Below are 16330 nucleotides of genomic sequence, written 5' to 3'. Positions count from 1 at the left end.
ACTAAAAAATCGACCAATAGGATCGCTGGTTTTTTCCATGACACCGATGGGATTGGGTATTTTGGGCTTCAATTTTTTTAATTTTTTTGTTCAGTTTTCAGGCCCAGTTAGCCCACCCTCTAGAAACCGTAACAAGCTTTCTCTTCCACGATGCCTTCTCTGTCTCTTCTCTTCGTTTTTGGACGTTCATCTTCTCAACGGAAAGTCGATCAATCGACTCCACTCCATCTATGTGCAATGAATCCATCATTTATGGGTTCTTTTCGCATCTCTCCCTCTGATTTTATTTATATCTCTATCTTGCTCAAGATAGTCTACACTATCACAATCGAAATTTGCAATGAATTCCAACCGCAATTCCACTGTTTCCGGCGGTTTTATCTCGAAGCAATCAAACGGAACAGACGGAGCCTCCTCCGCTGAGCCGATCAAACGTACCGGCCAATCCGGTGTCTCTTCCACCGTACCGATCAAACATTATCATCCTCTTCGATGCCAAGCCTGTTTTTTTTGGTTATCTTCATCTCTCAATCGGTTCAGTCTCCTCTGAGAAACATAAATAGCCCTTTTGGTTTCCATGGAGCAGTAAATCGTGAATCTACTGCTAACTCTACATCTCCCCCCATCTTAATCGATTGTCTAGCTCTGCCTCATATGTCTCTTATGTCTAAATTTGTAGAAGAAACTGTGTAGATGAAGTAAAGAAGAAATTTCCAGGTTATCCAAGAGGCTTATACTCTCTTTTTCTTCATCTTTGTCTTCTAAATTATTTTATCACGGAAACAAATTTGATTTATTATTGGATACAGAGGATCTTCTGTTATTTCCTTGATCTGTGTACTTTTTTTATTATAAAAGTATTGTTTATGTGTCTGATTAAGGTTTTCTTTTTCTATTTGTTGTGGGAACATAGTTTCGTCTGACTCCAACAAGAGGTTCGTGTATGATGTTGGAGCTTATAATAGTGATGATGATAAAGCTGACGAAAACGTAAATTCTTTTTTTTTTTTTTTTTGCTAAAAGATAGTGCAATGTTTATTGACATGTCTTCTTTATGAACTATGTGGTGATGAATCATTTTGGGTTTACATGGAATGGGAGATTTCTTGAACGAGATGGCGGCCATGATGAATCTCTGCATAGTGTAAGACTCTGCATTAGTTTTTCCCTTTGATTTATTATTAGACATGACTGATTGTTTGATATTTGAGATGTTGATTTTGGCATGAGAATAATTCAGGGGACAGTTTTGAACAGGTACAAGATCTGTTTAATGAGATGTTTCAAGGAGATGCCGCAGCATTCCCATCCTCATCATCAACGTCTTGGATCGTGTCTCCATCTGTTTGTTATGTAATCTAAGGAAGCCGACGGCGGTGGTTCTCTTGAAGAGGGTGGCGACAGAAGTAAAGACGTTAATGGGGGCAGTTCTCATAAGGAGGTTGGTGATACCCATTCCACAACTCGCAAGATAGAAGTCCCGAGTTTAAAGGTTGTTCAGTTTAGTTTTCTCTTTTGACTCTTGTGTGAATGAATCTTACAGGGTTATATATCCACTTATTTATTTTCTCCACATACTTCACAGGTTGGCATGCTTATTGGTAAAGGTGGAGAGATAGTAAGGAATCTTCAGCTCAGTTCTGGTGTCAAAATCTAAATTTGGAGGGATGCACAGGCTGATCTAAATTCAGCACTAAGACCGGTGGAGATAGTTGGGAATCTTGCTTTTATTGAAAAAGCAGAGAAGCTTATCAATGAAATTATAGCTCAGGTTATAAATTATCTTGGTTTCTATTTAATCGACAACTTTTGTTTTTACTGTCGGACGTAACATTTTTTTTCTCCTGCTGCAATCTTAGACTGAAGGAGAAGGTATACCTGCTCTTTTTGTAAGAGGGGCCCCAGAACAAATATAGATCAAAGTTCCAAATGATGGTATTCCCTGGTAATTGTTCTGCCTGGCCATTTTTAAGTGATATCTAATCCATCTTCGGCAGGTTGGTGTGATCATTGGCCGGGGAGACTATCAAGAACATGCAGACAAAGTCGAGAGCACGGATTCAGGTTGTCCTTGCTATTTATGATCTCAAGTAGTCTAGCATCTTGGTTTAGATTTATATTGTGTTGTTTAGGTTAGTTTTTGCCTGGAACATGACTCCAACCTACTACTTGATAGTTGATCAGTTCATTGTTGGGATTTGTTTTTATGTTTTGTTGAAACTGTCTACTTATTGTTTCCACGACATGGACGTCACTGTGTACTTATTTTGTGGTATGAGACTGCATCAACCTTTAGGGGCCTCTTGAAATCAGGGGATAAAATTCACTCTGTGATGTTGGTGACCACAGTTAATCCTAAACTGTTTGGAGATTGATCTAACTAACTGTCGTTCTGCGGAAGAATTTGAGAATGATTCTTCTATGCTTTGTTCTCTTTCATTCCTATGCCAAGTTGGTTCGTTTTTTTTTTTGGTAACTGACGTTGTTGCTTGTGTTTGTGGTGGTTACAGACAGGCTATGCCAATTGTTGCTGGGGCTGCAGTAGTGATTTTAAAACTGTTTTTGTCTTATTAGTTAATTTCAAATTGTAATAATGTATCTTTTTGAAGTTACACAAAAAAAATGTTTTTTCTTTATTACACTAGCATTATATATATTATATTATATATACACAAATAAATATAATATAACAATATAAGCTTGTTTTTCCCGATTCATATGAAATCTTTTTAAGTTATCCACCAAAGCAAATTAACTAAATCAATCAAATTGTTAGAATACAACAAATTAATATATAATTTTATTTTAAATTAAATTATTTAAAAAAGTATTTTCATTAAAAACAAAATAATAAATAAGTAAAACTTATTTGATGGTAATTTTTATGACATATATAAGCTTGCTTTTCCTCATTCATATGAAAACTTTTTAAATTATCCACCAAAGCAAATTAACTAAATCAATCAAATTGTTAGAATACAACAAATTAATATATAATTTTATTTTAAATTAAATTATTTAAAAAATATATTTTCATTAAAAACAAAATAATAAATAAGTAAAACTGATTTGATGGTAATTTTTATGACATATATATATATTCTGTAAAAGAAATAGAAGCTTAATATGGAAAAAAATCTTAAATACAAAACACTCTAAAAATTAACAAAAAAAAGCTAATAAAAATTAAACTATGATATCACTTGAAAGCTTCTTAGACAATATTAATAAAATATTTAAACGAAAATTAGACAAATTTAATTTTTTTTTTCCAGCCAAAAATTTATTATTAATTAGAATCAGTTATTTCAAGATATTTAAAGAAATGATGGACAAAAAAATAAGATGAACATAAATGATATATGAACTATGAGTAGTACTTTATAAAGTTGAATTAGATAATACATATGCACATTCATTTAGTAAGTAATTTCATTTTTCTTATATTATATAATAAATATATATTATTTACTGATAATAAAAATATAGTTATTCATCTATCACAAATATCTATGCAAATATGTGAACCAAGTACAACAATCAAACAACATAATGATTTCCACAAAGAAAATTTTAAAAATATATTTATGTTATGTAGTCTTATTTTATATTATTTAAACAATGTAATACAATATTATACATAATTTTTTAGAATTGAGAAATACATATAATATCTTATCCGCGCGTAGCGCGGTTAAAAAATCTAGTCACTATAAAATTTGTATGTTATTCAATTATGTATTTCATAAATTCTTTTAAATTCTTGTCTTATTGGATTTTGTTTTTGAAATCATTCTACTAAAGTATTTTGAATTCTAATTATGTATTTCATAAATTCTTTTAAATTCTTGTCTTATTGGATTTTGTTTTTGAAATCATTCTACTAAAGTATTCAATTATGTATTTCATAAATTCTTTTAAATTCTTGTCTTATTGGATTTTGCTTTTGAAATCATTCTACTAAAGTATTTTGAATTCTAATGTTATTTATTTCACTAATTTTATAATAATTCTATTAAATTTTTGTGTTATTCATTTTTTGTGGATTTCATGGTAATTTTATTGAAAAAGAATTTAATGAAAATTTATCAAAAAATGTAAAGAACCAATTCTTCAGACTTAAAGTAGGATTTGAAGATTATTTTTTATATAATTTATTTATTAGATATGGACGTCAAAGTTATTGATACTATAGATTTGTAAATGTAATGTTTGTTATCAAAATGACAAAAGTATATGTTTGTAATCCATATTACATGGAAGAGAAAAAAACATTATATTATCTTATAGTATTTTCTCTACATCTTTATATAGTGATATGTGACTAATTGGCTTTTTATTAATTTTCGTTAGTAAAGTTTTTATTCCACTTTTAAAAATGAATTTCTCTATCTACATGGTATAGAAATGATTATGAGTTTATTATGTTCATCATTAAAAAAATTGGTCCTTGTTTGTGCATTTTTTTATACAAAATTTCAAAAAAAATCATGAAATTTAAAGAAATTGGTTTCTATCAAATTAAATTGTATTCCTTTAAAATCTAAAATGGAAAAATTTAGAAAATATCATTAAATCCTCACCAAATCATTTAAAATAATTCAAAATCTATTATTTATATTTTCAATTGACTTTTTCGAAATAAATTAAATTTTTGAATCCAATACCACCTCCTAAAAATAAAATGAAACTGAACTAAAGGAAAAAAAGAGAATAAAAAACTAATCTAAACTAACTTTTTTGAAAATTACAGATATTTTAATAAAAGTTGAATTTGAATCAAAACCTATATTCTGAACAATCAAGTCAGTTTCAAGAGCAAGAGAGTTGCCGCTAAACTGAACCGAGACGTATGAAGAGAATGTGTTGATGTTTCTGTTTTTTTTTTCCATTGAATCAATCAGTGTCAAGAGCAAGAGAAGAAAAACTAAGAAGAGCCAGATTTATTTTCGGTTTACCTGTGAAATCGAAGTTGACGGCGTTACCGCTAAGCTGAACCGAGACGTCTGGAGACAATCTGTTGATGCACTGCGATCACTGGATCCAACGTGAGGCGAGCTTTTTGTTCCAAACCAAACTATTTATGATCCAAATTTCAAAATGAAATTGAACTATAGTTAAAAATCAGCTACCATTTCACTATCTAAAGTAAAAAAATCAGATATTTATTAGATAATTACTCAATTTCGTAGTTTTGGTAACATCTACTACAATGTTGTTTTTAACAAATTAAAAAGTATCATTACCACCGTTTTTATATGATAACAATTAATTAGTCAAAAAAATCTTCAAGTAACTCTTAATTTTTGCTTAAACAAAAAAAAAAATCAAACCTCTAACTTTTGACTGTACGTGTATATAGTAATTTGACAAATAAAATTTTAAATTATTTTGGTTTACTTGTTTTAGTTTGATCTGGATTGAATAAAATTAGTTTCAGACAAGATTTCGATTTTTGGTGCTCCAATTAATGGATAATTAGGATTGTTCGTTTTGTTTTTATTTTTTCATAATGGTTTCTTTCCACCACTAATTAATAATGTTTCAAAAGCAGGTGGTTTATGGAAAAAACATGGAAAAAACATGAGAGCATTCTCATCCTCCTACGTGTATCACTGCCTTCTCCCAACCAACCCGACCGTCCCATGGCACCCTCTCATCTGGATCAAAAGAGGTATTCCAAAGCACCAGACTCAAGCTTGGTTGATGCAACTAAACCGGAGCCGTACAAGAGACCGGTTATTATCTTGGGGAATACAAGTGGACCCTCTCTGCTTGCTCTGCAACCAGGGAAATGAATCGCGTGACCATCTCTTCTTCTCCTGCTCATTCTCTGCTGTCGTCTGGTGCCACTTCTCAACAAGCTTCGGTATCATCACTCCCTCGACCTCATGGAGCGATGTAGCTCAATCTCTTATGGCCCTTCCGGGGAATCAAAACATCAAATACCTCTCCACCGTCACTTGGCAAGCCACGATCTATACTCTCTGGTGGGAACGTAATGATCGACTTCATAGAGGAACTCATCGGTCTCCTAATATTCTGATCAAGAAAATTTCCTCCATAATCAAGAATAGGATCTCTGCCTTGAGACCTCAACAAAACACGTTGGCCAGTGATCTCCTCCAATTATGGTTCACTCTGTTCCCTTAGCGATCGTGTTTCTCATTTTCCTGGGTCTATTTTGTCTGATTCTAACTAGGGTTCGCTAGTTTCGTTTCGTTCATCTCGCTCGTCACTTCCGTTTCATTATTAGGATAGTTGCTTGTTTTGGGCTTGGGCTTTCACAAATAGAAGGGTATTAGGTTCCAATGGGTTTCTAATTTATGATTGTATTAGAGTGGGCTTTGCCACTTTTGCTACCTCTCAACTTTTATATTAATGCAAGAAAATGTTCAAAAAAAAAAAAAAGCAGGTGGTTTATACCTAATATACACACAACTCCCATAGTTTAGAACACGAGTACAGGACTCATACCTCATGCGGACTTTGGGGAAGTTTTCAATTAGTTTGCGAGTCTATACGATATCAAAGTGCAAAAGACCTATAACTTTAACACAATATAAAGTGTTCGAACATGAACCAACATACAGAAATGTTTGAAATTGAAAAGTTCAATGAGAATGTGACTTTAATCTCTGGAGTATAAAGATATGGCTTAACTCGATATTTTTGGTTATATAATCATGGTTACGCTCGATACAGATAATGAATCCGAGTGTCAGAAAGGTAAAACACTTGGAAATATTTTTGATCCAATAGACTAGAGAATCTCTTGATCACGAGTTTAATGGATCTATCGATTTACATAATGAATGAACCTACGGCCTTTCATAGGTTGGGCTCTAAAATATTTACCAGTCCAAGTCATTATCAAATAAAATCTAACCAATAATAGTTAGAGCATGCGCATTGGGGTATTATGTGCGGGAGATATGTGACCGAATTTCATTATCTTAGTGGTTTCGGTCTTTTCATAAATGCATACATCAAAATATAGCTTTGAAACTTATATACTGTATATGCTTATGTTAGATATATTAGATTAAATGTTAAACGATACTATAAGATAATAAATTCAATGCATAAATTATTAAAACATAAGAAGTGATGCACAATCAGGTGGGCATTAGTGGTTTTTAAAGCTGTCCACTAATATAAACTGCAAATAGAGTTAGATTAGAACATGATCGATGGTACAAGGAACTATAGCAAAGATCATCTTAGTCACACCGGCTTTCTCTTGCACATGCTTTGTTCTGTGCCTTGTACACCTAGCAACGATATCTTTCCAATTGATTCATTTACAACGTAGCAGCTAATACATATTTTTATAGATTTCTACGTTTTTTTATAAACGCTCGGTTTCAAGTTTCAACATAGTTCTTGTTAAATTATCTTTATATCTTTGGAATAAATCAACGTGTCTCTATCTTTTTATCCTTTGACAAGAAAATCTTTTATGTACTCAACTTCCAACAGGCTCTAGGGTTTCTTGAATAAATAACCTAAATAAATCACTTTAAGCTAGCGTTTCAATTTTGATAATTCTTAATATAAATTAAATCCCATAACATTTGAGTCTATATGAAACTAAAGCTTATACGGTTTCTTCTTGTAATTGCAATTTATTGCGTTAAGAAATACAACTATACCGTTTCTGTATGCATAGCTGCTTTTAAAAGCACACTAGGTAATAACCCGCGCCTTGCGCGGGATGTGATTATTAGTTTCGTTATTTTTAATAAAAAAGACAATAAATCTGTTTAATCTAGATATTGGTTAGGTTTTACGTTTTTTTTGTTTTTAATCTTCTAAAATATAACTATTATTTTAAATTAATATTCATTTTAGTTTATTCGGTTAAAACATTTGATTTTTTGGTTTTTTCGGATAAAAACCTAAAATTAATGTTATATGTTTATTTTCATATTATGAAGTTTAGATAGTTGTCATGTCGAACCAATAGTTTCATATTATAGTTTTTAAACAGATAATAGTTTAAGAAAAAGAAAAGAAAATTATTAAGACAAATCATTTCACTACAATTTGGTCGGTAGTGAAAGAAACATTAAGAAAAAATATTTCAACTTTCAAAAAAATTAGATACTTCAGCTGTGGTGAATACTTAGTTATAAGATGCGCACATCAAGGTACACATGTATGTTTATGTAAAAAGTATATAAAAATAGTTGAAAAATATATAAAGATATTGTTAATTAATATTAAATGACATTTTTGTTCAGAATAATACATGAAAGATAAAATTAAAATTTATTTAAAATAAAAAAGACCTTGACATTAGTCATTTTTTCATCAAAAGAAAATAAAATTATATTCGTAAATAGGGGTGGACACATATCAAGTATCTGGATATTTGGAAGCATTCTTGTCAATTCGATCTTTAGCTACCTAGATATTCGGTGACTCCGATATCCGAAATGTTTTAGAATTTTAAAGAATATCCGATTTGATTCGTAAATAAAATAAAATTTTAAAAATAATATAATAACATTTTATTACAAAAATAAAACATTATATAACCTTTTAATTTTAGTACCTAATATAATAAATTTATATTGTAAAACTGATATAAAGTATAATATATATAATTCTTTTCATATATGTATATATATGCATATAACATATTGAATTAGATATATGTTCCTAAAAATATTGGTATTAGTGATTTGCTTCTTTTTTGGATATTGTATTTTAGTATTTGATTTGTTTCGTAAAGTTTCAAATATCAAGATTTTTTGGTTCAAATCAAAACGGATAACAAATCGAATCAAAATTTATGAATATTTTGCTCAATTTTATCTGTAAACAATAAAAATAATATATATATAGTTTGGCTTTTGATTCGTTATCTATTTTTATTCGAACCGAAAAATCCAGAGTTTTATTGGAACTATGTATGTGAGTTTTATATTAAAAAAATCACAAAGTACATAGTGTGTACACATTTATGACTATAGTGTGAACGCGTTTAACATATTTATTATCAAATCATTGTGAGGCTGCCACGTGTCTATTATAGTGTGAATGCATTTATTACAATGCTTCTCTTTTAATATATAAGGGATTTAGGTTTGGATTTAACGTCAAATGTTTAATTAAACACTTATTGTGGTAGAAAACTTAACAACTAATATCATTCAGTAAACATGTTCACATCCTCAAATAGAAGAGGACTATGATAATATTGATAAGTTCAAAACATCATTAAACAATAAAATGAATCGTATTGATCAGTACTTCTGCCGTCTTTGCATTTTTCTATAACTCGATCTGTGAACAAACGTACAAATGAAATGGTACTTTACTTGCGCAAATGACAAGTTCACATGTTGGAACGAGAGAGATCGTGTATCCGCCGTCTGGTTCGGATCTAACGGCCATTAATGCATAACGAATATGCAGAAAACGAATTTTCCGCTGGTGATTTTTTGCCGAACGGCTTGAGATCCGCAAAGTGTTTGGAATGTAACCACGTGGTAGCATCAGAGAGGAGGGTTATGTATGTGGTTATGGGTTACGTGTCAGTTATATTGGCGGAAAATCTGAGGTTTGGGCCCACATGATACAGATTAATTCAGTGTTTAACATTTTATATTCTTAATCAAATCAAATTAGCTGAAATTTAAATACCAAAAGAAAATACTTTTTAAAGAGGTAATGATAACAAGAGTTATTCTTGGGTCCACCCCCTAGGGTGAACCTCTAGATTCACCAACCAATAAGATTTCATTATTTCAAATTTGATATCTTTTAAAAAAGGAAACAAAATATTGTCAAGATATATTATATTTTTAAAATAAAAAGGTTAAAAAAATTAAAAAAAAATAGTAGTTAGAGAAAAACGAATTTAAAAAATAATAATATTTTTATCGTCGTCAGCAAAACACTAAACCCTAAATCCTAATTCCTAAACCCTAAATCATAAACCCTATAAACCCTTGGGCAAACTCTAAACCCTTGGATATACTCTAAATCAAAAACACTAAATCTTAAAACCCTAAATCCTAAACCCTTGAGTGTTTAGTGTTTTTGATTTGAAGTTTAGAATTTATCCAAGGGTTTAAGGTTTACCCAAGGGTTTAGGATTTAGGGTTTAGGGATTAGGGATTAGGATTTAGGGTTTAGTATTTTGTTGAGAATGTTAAAAATATATTTTTTTAATTACTACTTTTTTAATTTATTTATTTTAACCTTTTTATTTTAAATATATAATATAACTTATAGTTTGAGAAAATATTTTGTTTCCTTTTTTAAAAGATTTCGAATATAAAATAAAACAATTCTATTGGTTGGTGAAGCTAGAGGTTCACCCTAGGGAGTGAACCCAAGAATAAGTCTGATAACAACTAAGATGGAATATGTTTTTCCAAACTAAAAAGAAACAAAGGGGAAGCGAGCGGTATGCGTGGCGTGGCACATGTGTCATGTTAGTGAGGTAATGACAGGGTGTTTGTTTTCACTTTTCCATACATAAATTATTGTTTTAGAACATAAGTAGTATATATTTTTAATGTTAATCATATACTTAAATATTTATATAACTATTTCAAATATAATAATTTTATAATTTACATGTTATAATTAATTAATTGTTTAAATCTTATGTATTTGCCACTTCTTATTATATATTTATCTTATTGTATTTGCATTTAGTTATTAAGCAAATTAATATATTCATGAGAAATATATTTAAAAAATATTTTGTATTTAATTTATGCTAAATTCTGACCCGTATTTCAAAACTGGATTTCTTTTTACCAATATTTTTATGCTTATTCATTTTAGATAATTTATTATTGTATATATAAAAGTGTAAGATATGTTAATTTTTAGACATGTATTATATAATTTGTTAATTTTAAACCGTTCTATCATCATATTATATTTTAAATAAATAGTTTATATTTATGAAAATAAAATTTATAAATTTATCAATTGAATATAATTTTTATCATATTTATTTTAGTATAATAATTATATTTCACCATGATCATGACTATAAAAATAGACAAAATAGGATATAATTTATTTATTTTCATTTCTAAACGATAACTTAAAATACATTAAGTTATTGTTTAAATATTACACAGATTTATTAGAATTTTTAAAATATAATATATAAATATATATTATATTTAAAATGAAAATATATTATGATTAAAGTAGTTACAAAGATTTTATATTATTAACTTTAAAGAAATACATGTTAATTTTTATACATGTATTATATAGTTTGATAATGTTAACCCATCTTACCAACATATTAGATTTTATTTTTGAACAGAAATATTTTATAATTACGAAAATAAAATATATAAATATATAAATTTAATACAATTTTATTATATTTAGCTCAATATAATAATTTAAATTTAATATGATTGATTATGATTATATAATAACTAAAATATTATAGATTTTTTATTTTTTATTTTATATAACTGAATATATTAATGTATAATAATATTTTAAACTAATTTCAAAATTAGTGAAAATATTTAAATATAATTTCGAAAATGAAGATCTTGTAAAAATCTTTTTAAACAGATTTGTTAGAATTTTAAAATAAATATATTTATATTTAAAATGAAAAGATATCAAAAGATACTATGATTAAAATATTTTAAAAGTTATATTTATTATTAATCTGAAATTAAATATAGTATGAATTTCTATGAATAGGTCCATTAGGTCCATTTTTAAAAAAATCACACATGATTCAAGGTTGTGACTTCTGTTTTAATATATAAGATTAGTACAGTCGGAGATAATGTAAAAACAATAAACACTAAAATATGATTTATTTTTAATAACACTACTAACTACTAAGAGTTTTTTTTCTTTATCATAAAATAATAATGTTTTGGTAACTAAGTCGAATCAAAATTGTGAATGTAAGAACACTATGAATTGGTAATGTTCTTAGTTCGTTCACAAAATGTTCTTAGTTTGATTACAATATATTCTAACAAATTCTTTTAAACAATTTCACGGAAATCACCATTTAAAATAAAAAGCCAATTATTTAATTTTGTTTAACCTATAGGATTGAGAATTTGTTAATAATGTTATGCAAGCTATGAAAAAAACTCTGATGGTAATGTACTAATGCTACGAGCTTTTCAAAATCAAATCATTCACTCACGATAGTGTTTTAGCACTAATAATTATTAAATAAAGTGATTTTAATCCAACGTTTTTTCAAAAAAAAAAATACATGGAGATATTTAACCAAAACTGATCTCACTATCTACATCAACAAATGTATTTGAAGTTACGTAAAAACTAAAAAAAATTACACGAACAAGAATAACCAAAAAAGAAGAAGCAAAATACAATATAAGAGTGGGTGTAAAACCGCAATCAAACCAAAAATAGTAAAAACTGATCCATGTTAAACAAACAAATTTGAAAACGTTTGTGTAACCAAACCAAATTGTATAAAAACAAGTTTTCTTTAATTTAAATGTATCAAATTTTCATATTACAAAAAAAAAAATTTCCATATAAACATAAGGGAGAATTTGTGAAATAACCAAGAAAAAAACCAAAATTAGATTTTTAGAAAGAGGGATGAGAGAGATAGGAAGGGAAAGTAACTATAACAATTAAATAAATCAGTATTTATTTTGAAGTAACTTGTTAACAAAAACAAACCGAAACCAAACCGTAAACCAAATTATCCCCCTAGTTCTTTTTATAGAAACAAATATAAAAATCAAAAGTTACGTTTTTCCATAAATAAATGATTAGGGATAGAAAGTCCCACATCCAAAATACACACACTAACCATATATAAATAGAGATAAATACACACGTATATATAAACAACATAACACACGAAACACAGAGAGATTTAGAAAAAAACTTGGACGCCTCTCAGCTTCACCGAACATCACGGTGGCTATAATACACAAAGAACGAAAGAAGAAGAAGAAAAAAAACGATAACATGGTCAACCACTAACCAAAACAAAAAAAAAAACTAACTTTCTCCCTCTCCCTCTCTAAATATACGTTTCTTTCATCTTTGGCGGCGAAATGTCAACGGCCGGCGCTAACCCATTGGCCGTTGCACCAATCACACGCCGCCGCATCGGAGACTCCCTCGAAACCCCCACCACAACCACCTCAGAACGACCCTCTGTCTCCTCAGATTACTGCAACATAGTCAACATCTCCTTGCCGGACCTAGACGACGTCGACGCCGCCGCAACCGTCGGAACAAACGGTAACGGCGCGTGTTCCTCACCTTCCTCCTCCTCCAGCGGATCCCATTACCACCACTACCACCACCACCACCACCACCCCACGATCCGGTACCTTCTCCGCGGCGGGAAACTGAAACTGCCGTTTGTGTGCGACGGTGGGTTCTTTGGGAGGAACGTGGGGCGGAGGATCTTGGGGCTCCTCATGGTTCTCGTCGTTGCTTCTCTCTTTGTCAGAGTCTCGCTGATGAGTGGCCACGTGCACCGGAGGGATTTGAACGAGCTCGTGGTTGTTAGGGCGTTGCATGAAGATTGGTCGATGGCTCAGAGGGCGATGACGGAGAACGTTGCTTCTGAGAAGCTTCCCGTGAGTTTTTTTCTTTCTTTTTTCTATTCATAGAAAGTTTCACTTTCCCGAGAAAAAACAAAAAAAAAAACTGATTTTTGAGATTGATGACGAAAACCGAAGAAAACCCACAAATCTGCAGTTTGTTTTTCGTTGTTTCACCAATCAAAGTTTCGAGCTTTCTCATCAAAACCCAGAACGATCGAAATGTTCCTCTGTTTCCTCTGTTTTTCTTTGCGTGGAAAATTTCACTTTCCCGAGAAAGAAAAATAAACAAAAGGCCTGAAATATGTTTTTGTTTCGTATTTTGACAATTCCAATGTTTGTGTTAAAATTCGTTTTGAGGCTTCTGATCATAACCCAGAAAAATCCAAAATTTTCCTCTGTTTCCTCTGTTTTTGTTGAGTAAAGATCGAATTTTTAACAGAAACTGTGTTTTCTTTCGCTTTCTCGGGAAATTTTCTAATAGGTAGAGGTCGTAGTACCATGACGTGTAATTCTCGGAATGTCTCAATTCGATTGCATCACTGATGATATCATTAAATTAACAATTCGTTATTCATTCTCTGAGATATATCATTATATGAAGTTTGACGAGGAATAAGTCAAATGAAAGTTTTAGGCAGCCTTTGTTTAGGTGTTAATCACCATTTCTTCCTCTTAACAGTTCCCATTGACCTCTTGCCACTATCATTATTGAATGAATAAAAGGCTTAGTAATGGTGAAACCTTAAAGGAACGATCTTTATTGTGTAATTTATAAACTTTGACTAGATTCACCATTGTTTAGAGTTACATTTAACGTTTTTTGTGTGTTACAGATTCCTGAGATATGGCAAAAACCTGAAAGTGGAAACTATCGCCAGTGTGCTTCACGTCCCAAGAACCGTTCAAGTAAGCAAGCTCTTGTCATCTTTGCATTTGTTCAGATTCTCATAACAATATGTTTTTCTGAAATGTGTCTGTGTCTGGCTCAGGGCTACGTAGGAAAACCAATGGTTATCTTCTAGTACACGCAAACGGAGGATTAAACCAGATGAGAACCGGAGTGAGTCTCAAACCTCCCAAGTTCTTTCCTCTTGTTTTCTAAACCTTTCTTTACTGATTCTCAAAATGAAAAATGTAGATATGTGACATGGTTGCTGCAGCAAAGATCATGAACGCGACCCTCGTCCTCCCTCTCCTCGACCACGAGTCTTTCTGGACCGACCCCAGCACGTTCAAGGACATTTTCGACTGGAGACACTTCATGAACGTACTAAAAGACGACGTTGACATCACCGAGTACTTGCCTCCACGCTACGCAGCCATGAAGCCTCTCCTAAAAGCTCCCGTCTCCTGGTCCAAGGCCAGCTACTACAGAACCGAGATGCTACCTTTGCTAAAAAAACACAAAGTGATAAAGTTCACACACACTGACTCACGCCTCGCCAACAACGGCCTCCCACCATCTATCCAACGCCTTCGATGCCGCGCTAACTACCAGGCACTTGCTTACTCCAAGGAGATTGAAGAGCTCGGAGAAGTTCTTGTGAACCGGTTGAGAAACAACAGCCAACCCTTCATCGCTCTCCATTTAAGATACGAGAAAGACATGCTCGCCTTCACGGGATGCAGCCACAACCTCACAAGCCAAGAAGCCGAGGAGCTGAGGATCATGAGGTACAATGTCAAACACTGGAAGGAGAAAGAGATCGACAGCAGAGAGAGGCGTGTCCAGGGAGGCTGCCCCATGTCTCCACGAGAAGCGGCTGTGTTTTTAAAAGCCATGGGGTATCCTTCTTCCACGACGGTTTACATAGTCGCTGGAGAGATCTACGGAGGGAACAGCATGGACGCGTTCAGAGAAGAGTACCCTAATGTCTTCTCTCATTCGACGTTGGCGACTGAAGAGGAGCTGGAGCCGTTTAAGGCCTACCAGAACCGTTTGGCTGCGTTGGATTATATTGTGGCGTTGGAGAGCGATGTGTTTGTGTATACGTACGATGGGAACATGGCTAAGGCTGTGCAAGGGCATAGGAGGTTTGAAGGGTTTAAGAAGACTATTAATCCAGACAGGTTTGAATCAGCTTCTTGTCTCTTTACTTTCTTTCTTTAGCTTTGTTGGCTGAGGTTTTGTTTTGTGAATGGCACAGGTTGAATTTTGTGAAACTGATAGATCGTTTAGACGAAGGTGTGATGTCATGGGATGAGTTTTCTTCAGAGGTGAAGAGGTTACATGAAGGGAGGATTGGAGCTCCTTATGGTAGACTTCCCGGTGAGTTCCCACGGCTAGAGGAGAATTTTTATGCGAACCCACAGCCGGATTGTATCTGTAACAAGTCTCAGAGTCAGAGTGAGCAAGTGTGGAAATCAAGTTTAAGAACAGGCTCAGGTAGATGGAAGGAGAGTGTTTGATGAAGATATAGACAACAACAAGACACGTTGATGCAAAAACTTTTGTAGCCTTCTTTTTGTACAATATAGGAGAAAAAAAAGAAGATGATTTCTTGGAAGATGGACACAAAGCTGTAGAATGTATTCCACTATATACATGATCATCAAAGATATAGCATTATATTTCTTTTTGGTTGTGTGTATCTTCAGAGAAGCTGATTAGAGATCCCAGAGTTAAAACCAAACCAATAACGAGAGAGAGAGAGAGATATGTGACTGAAGCATGATTTTATGTAACTCTCTCGTTTTTTTTTGGTCCCCATCATCACATTGTTGTTGTTATGAGTGAACTTAAAACACTCAATGTACATTTAAGT

General features: G+C 31.7%; 1 protein-coding gene and 2 long non-coding RNA genes across 3 annotated transcripts; all 3 read left to right on the top strand.

Moving 5' to 3' along the window:
* Positions 1-92: 92 nt before the first annotated feature.
* LOC103865643 lies at positions 93-2690 on the top strand. Its single transcript, XR_004457251.1, has 2 exons — positions 93-1492; positions 1586-2690. It is a non-coding gene; the product is annotated as an uncharacterized LOC103865643 (long non-coding RNA).
* A 473-nt stretch (positions 2691-3163) lies between these two features.
* LOC117133698 lies at positions 3164-8274 on the top strand. Its single transcript, XR_004457639.1, has 2 exons — positions 3164-5554; positions 6416-8274. It is a non-coding gene; the product is annotated as an uncharacterized LOC117133698 (long non-coding RNA).
* Positions 8275-11803: 3529 nt separating this feature from the next.
* On the top strand, positions 11804-16144 carry LOC103865642 (O-fucosyltransferase 19-like). The gene is made up of 5 exons (XM_009143464.3): positions 11804-13598; positions 14399-14471; positions 14555-14625; positions 14704-15635; positions 15713-16144. Exons 1-5 carry the CDS (start codon positions 13065-13067, stop codon positions 15972-15974), a joined length of 1872 nt encoding a protein of 623 aa, XP_009141712.1. The 5' UTR covers positions 11804-13064; the 3' UTR covers positions 15975-16144.
* Positions 16145-16330: the final 186 nt, after the last annotated feature.

Source organism: Brassica rapa, chromosome A04, assembly GCF_000309985.2.
Source record: "Brassica rapa cultivar Chiifu-401-42 chromosome A04, CAAS_Brap_v3.01, whole genome shotgun sequence".
Taxonomy (NCBI): Eukaryota; Viridiplantae; Streptophyta; class Magnoliopsida; order Brassicales; family Brassicaceae; genus Brassica; species Brassica rapa.
The sequence above is the reverse complement of the archived record's forward strand: the minus strand, read 5'-3'. Positions and strand labels throughout refer to the sequence as shown.

What these genes read in the sequence shown, in the direction of transcription:
- LOC103865642 (XM_009143464.3), top strand. Translation starts at nt 13,065, where the DNA reads ATGTCAACGGCCGGCGCTAACCCATTGGCCGTTGCACCAATCACACGC. An exon ending in TTGCTTCTGAGAAGCTTCCC is followed by an intron (nt 13,599 to 14,398) that starts GTGAGTTTTTTT and finishes TGTGTGTTACAG; the next exon opens with ATTCCTGAGATATGGCAAAA. An exon ending in TAAACCAGATGAGAACCGGA is followed by an intron (nt 14,626 to 14,703) that starts GTGAGTCTCAAA and finishes TGAAAAATGTAG; the next exon opens with ATATGTGACATGGTTGCTGC.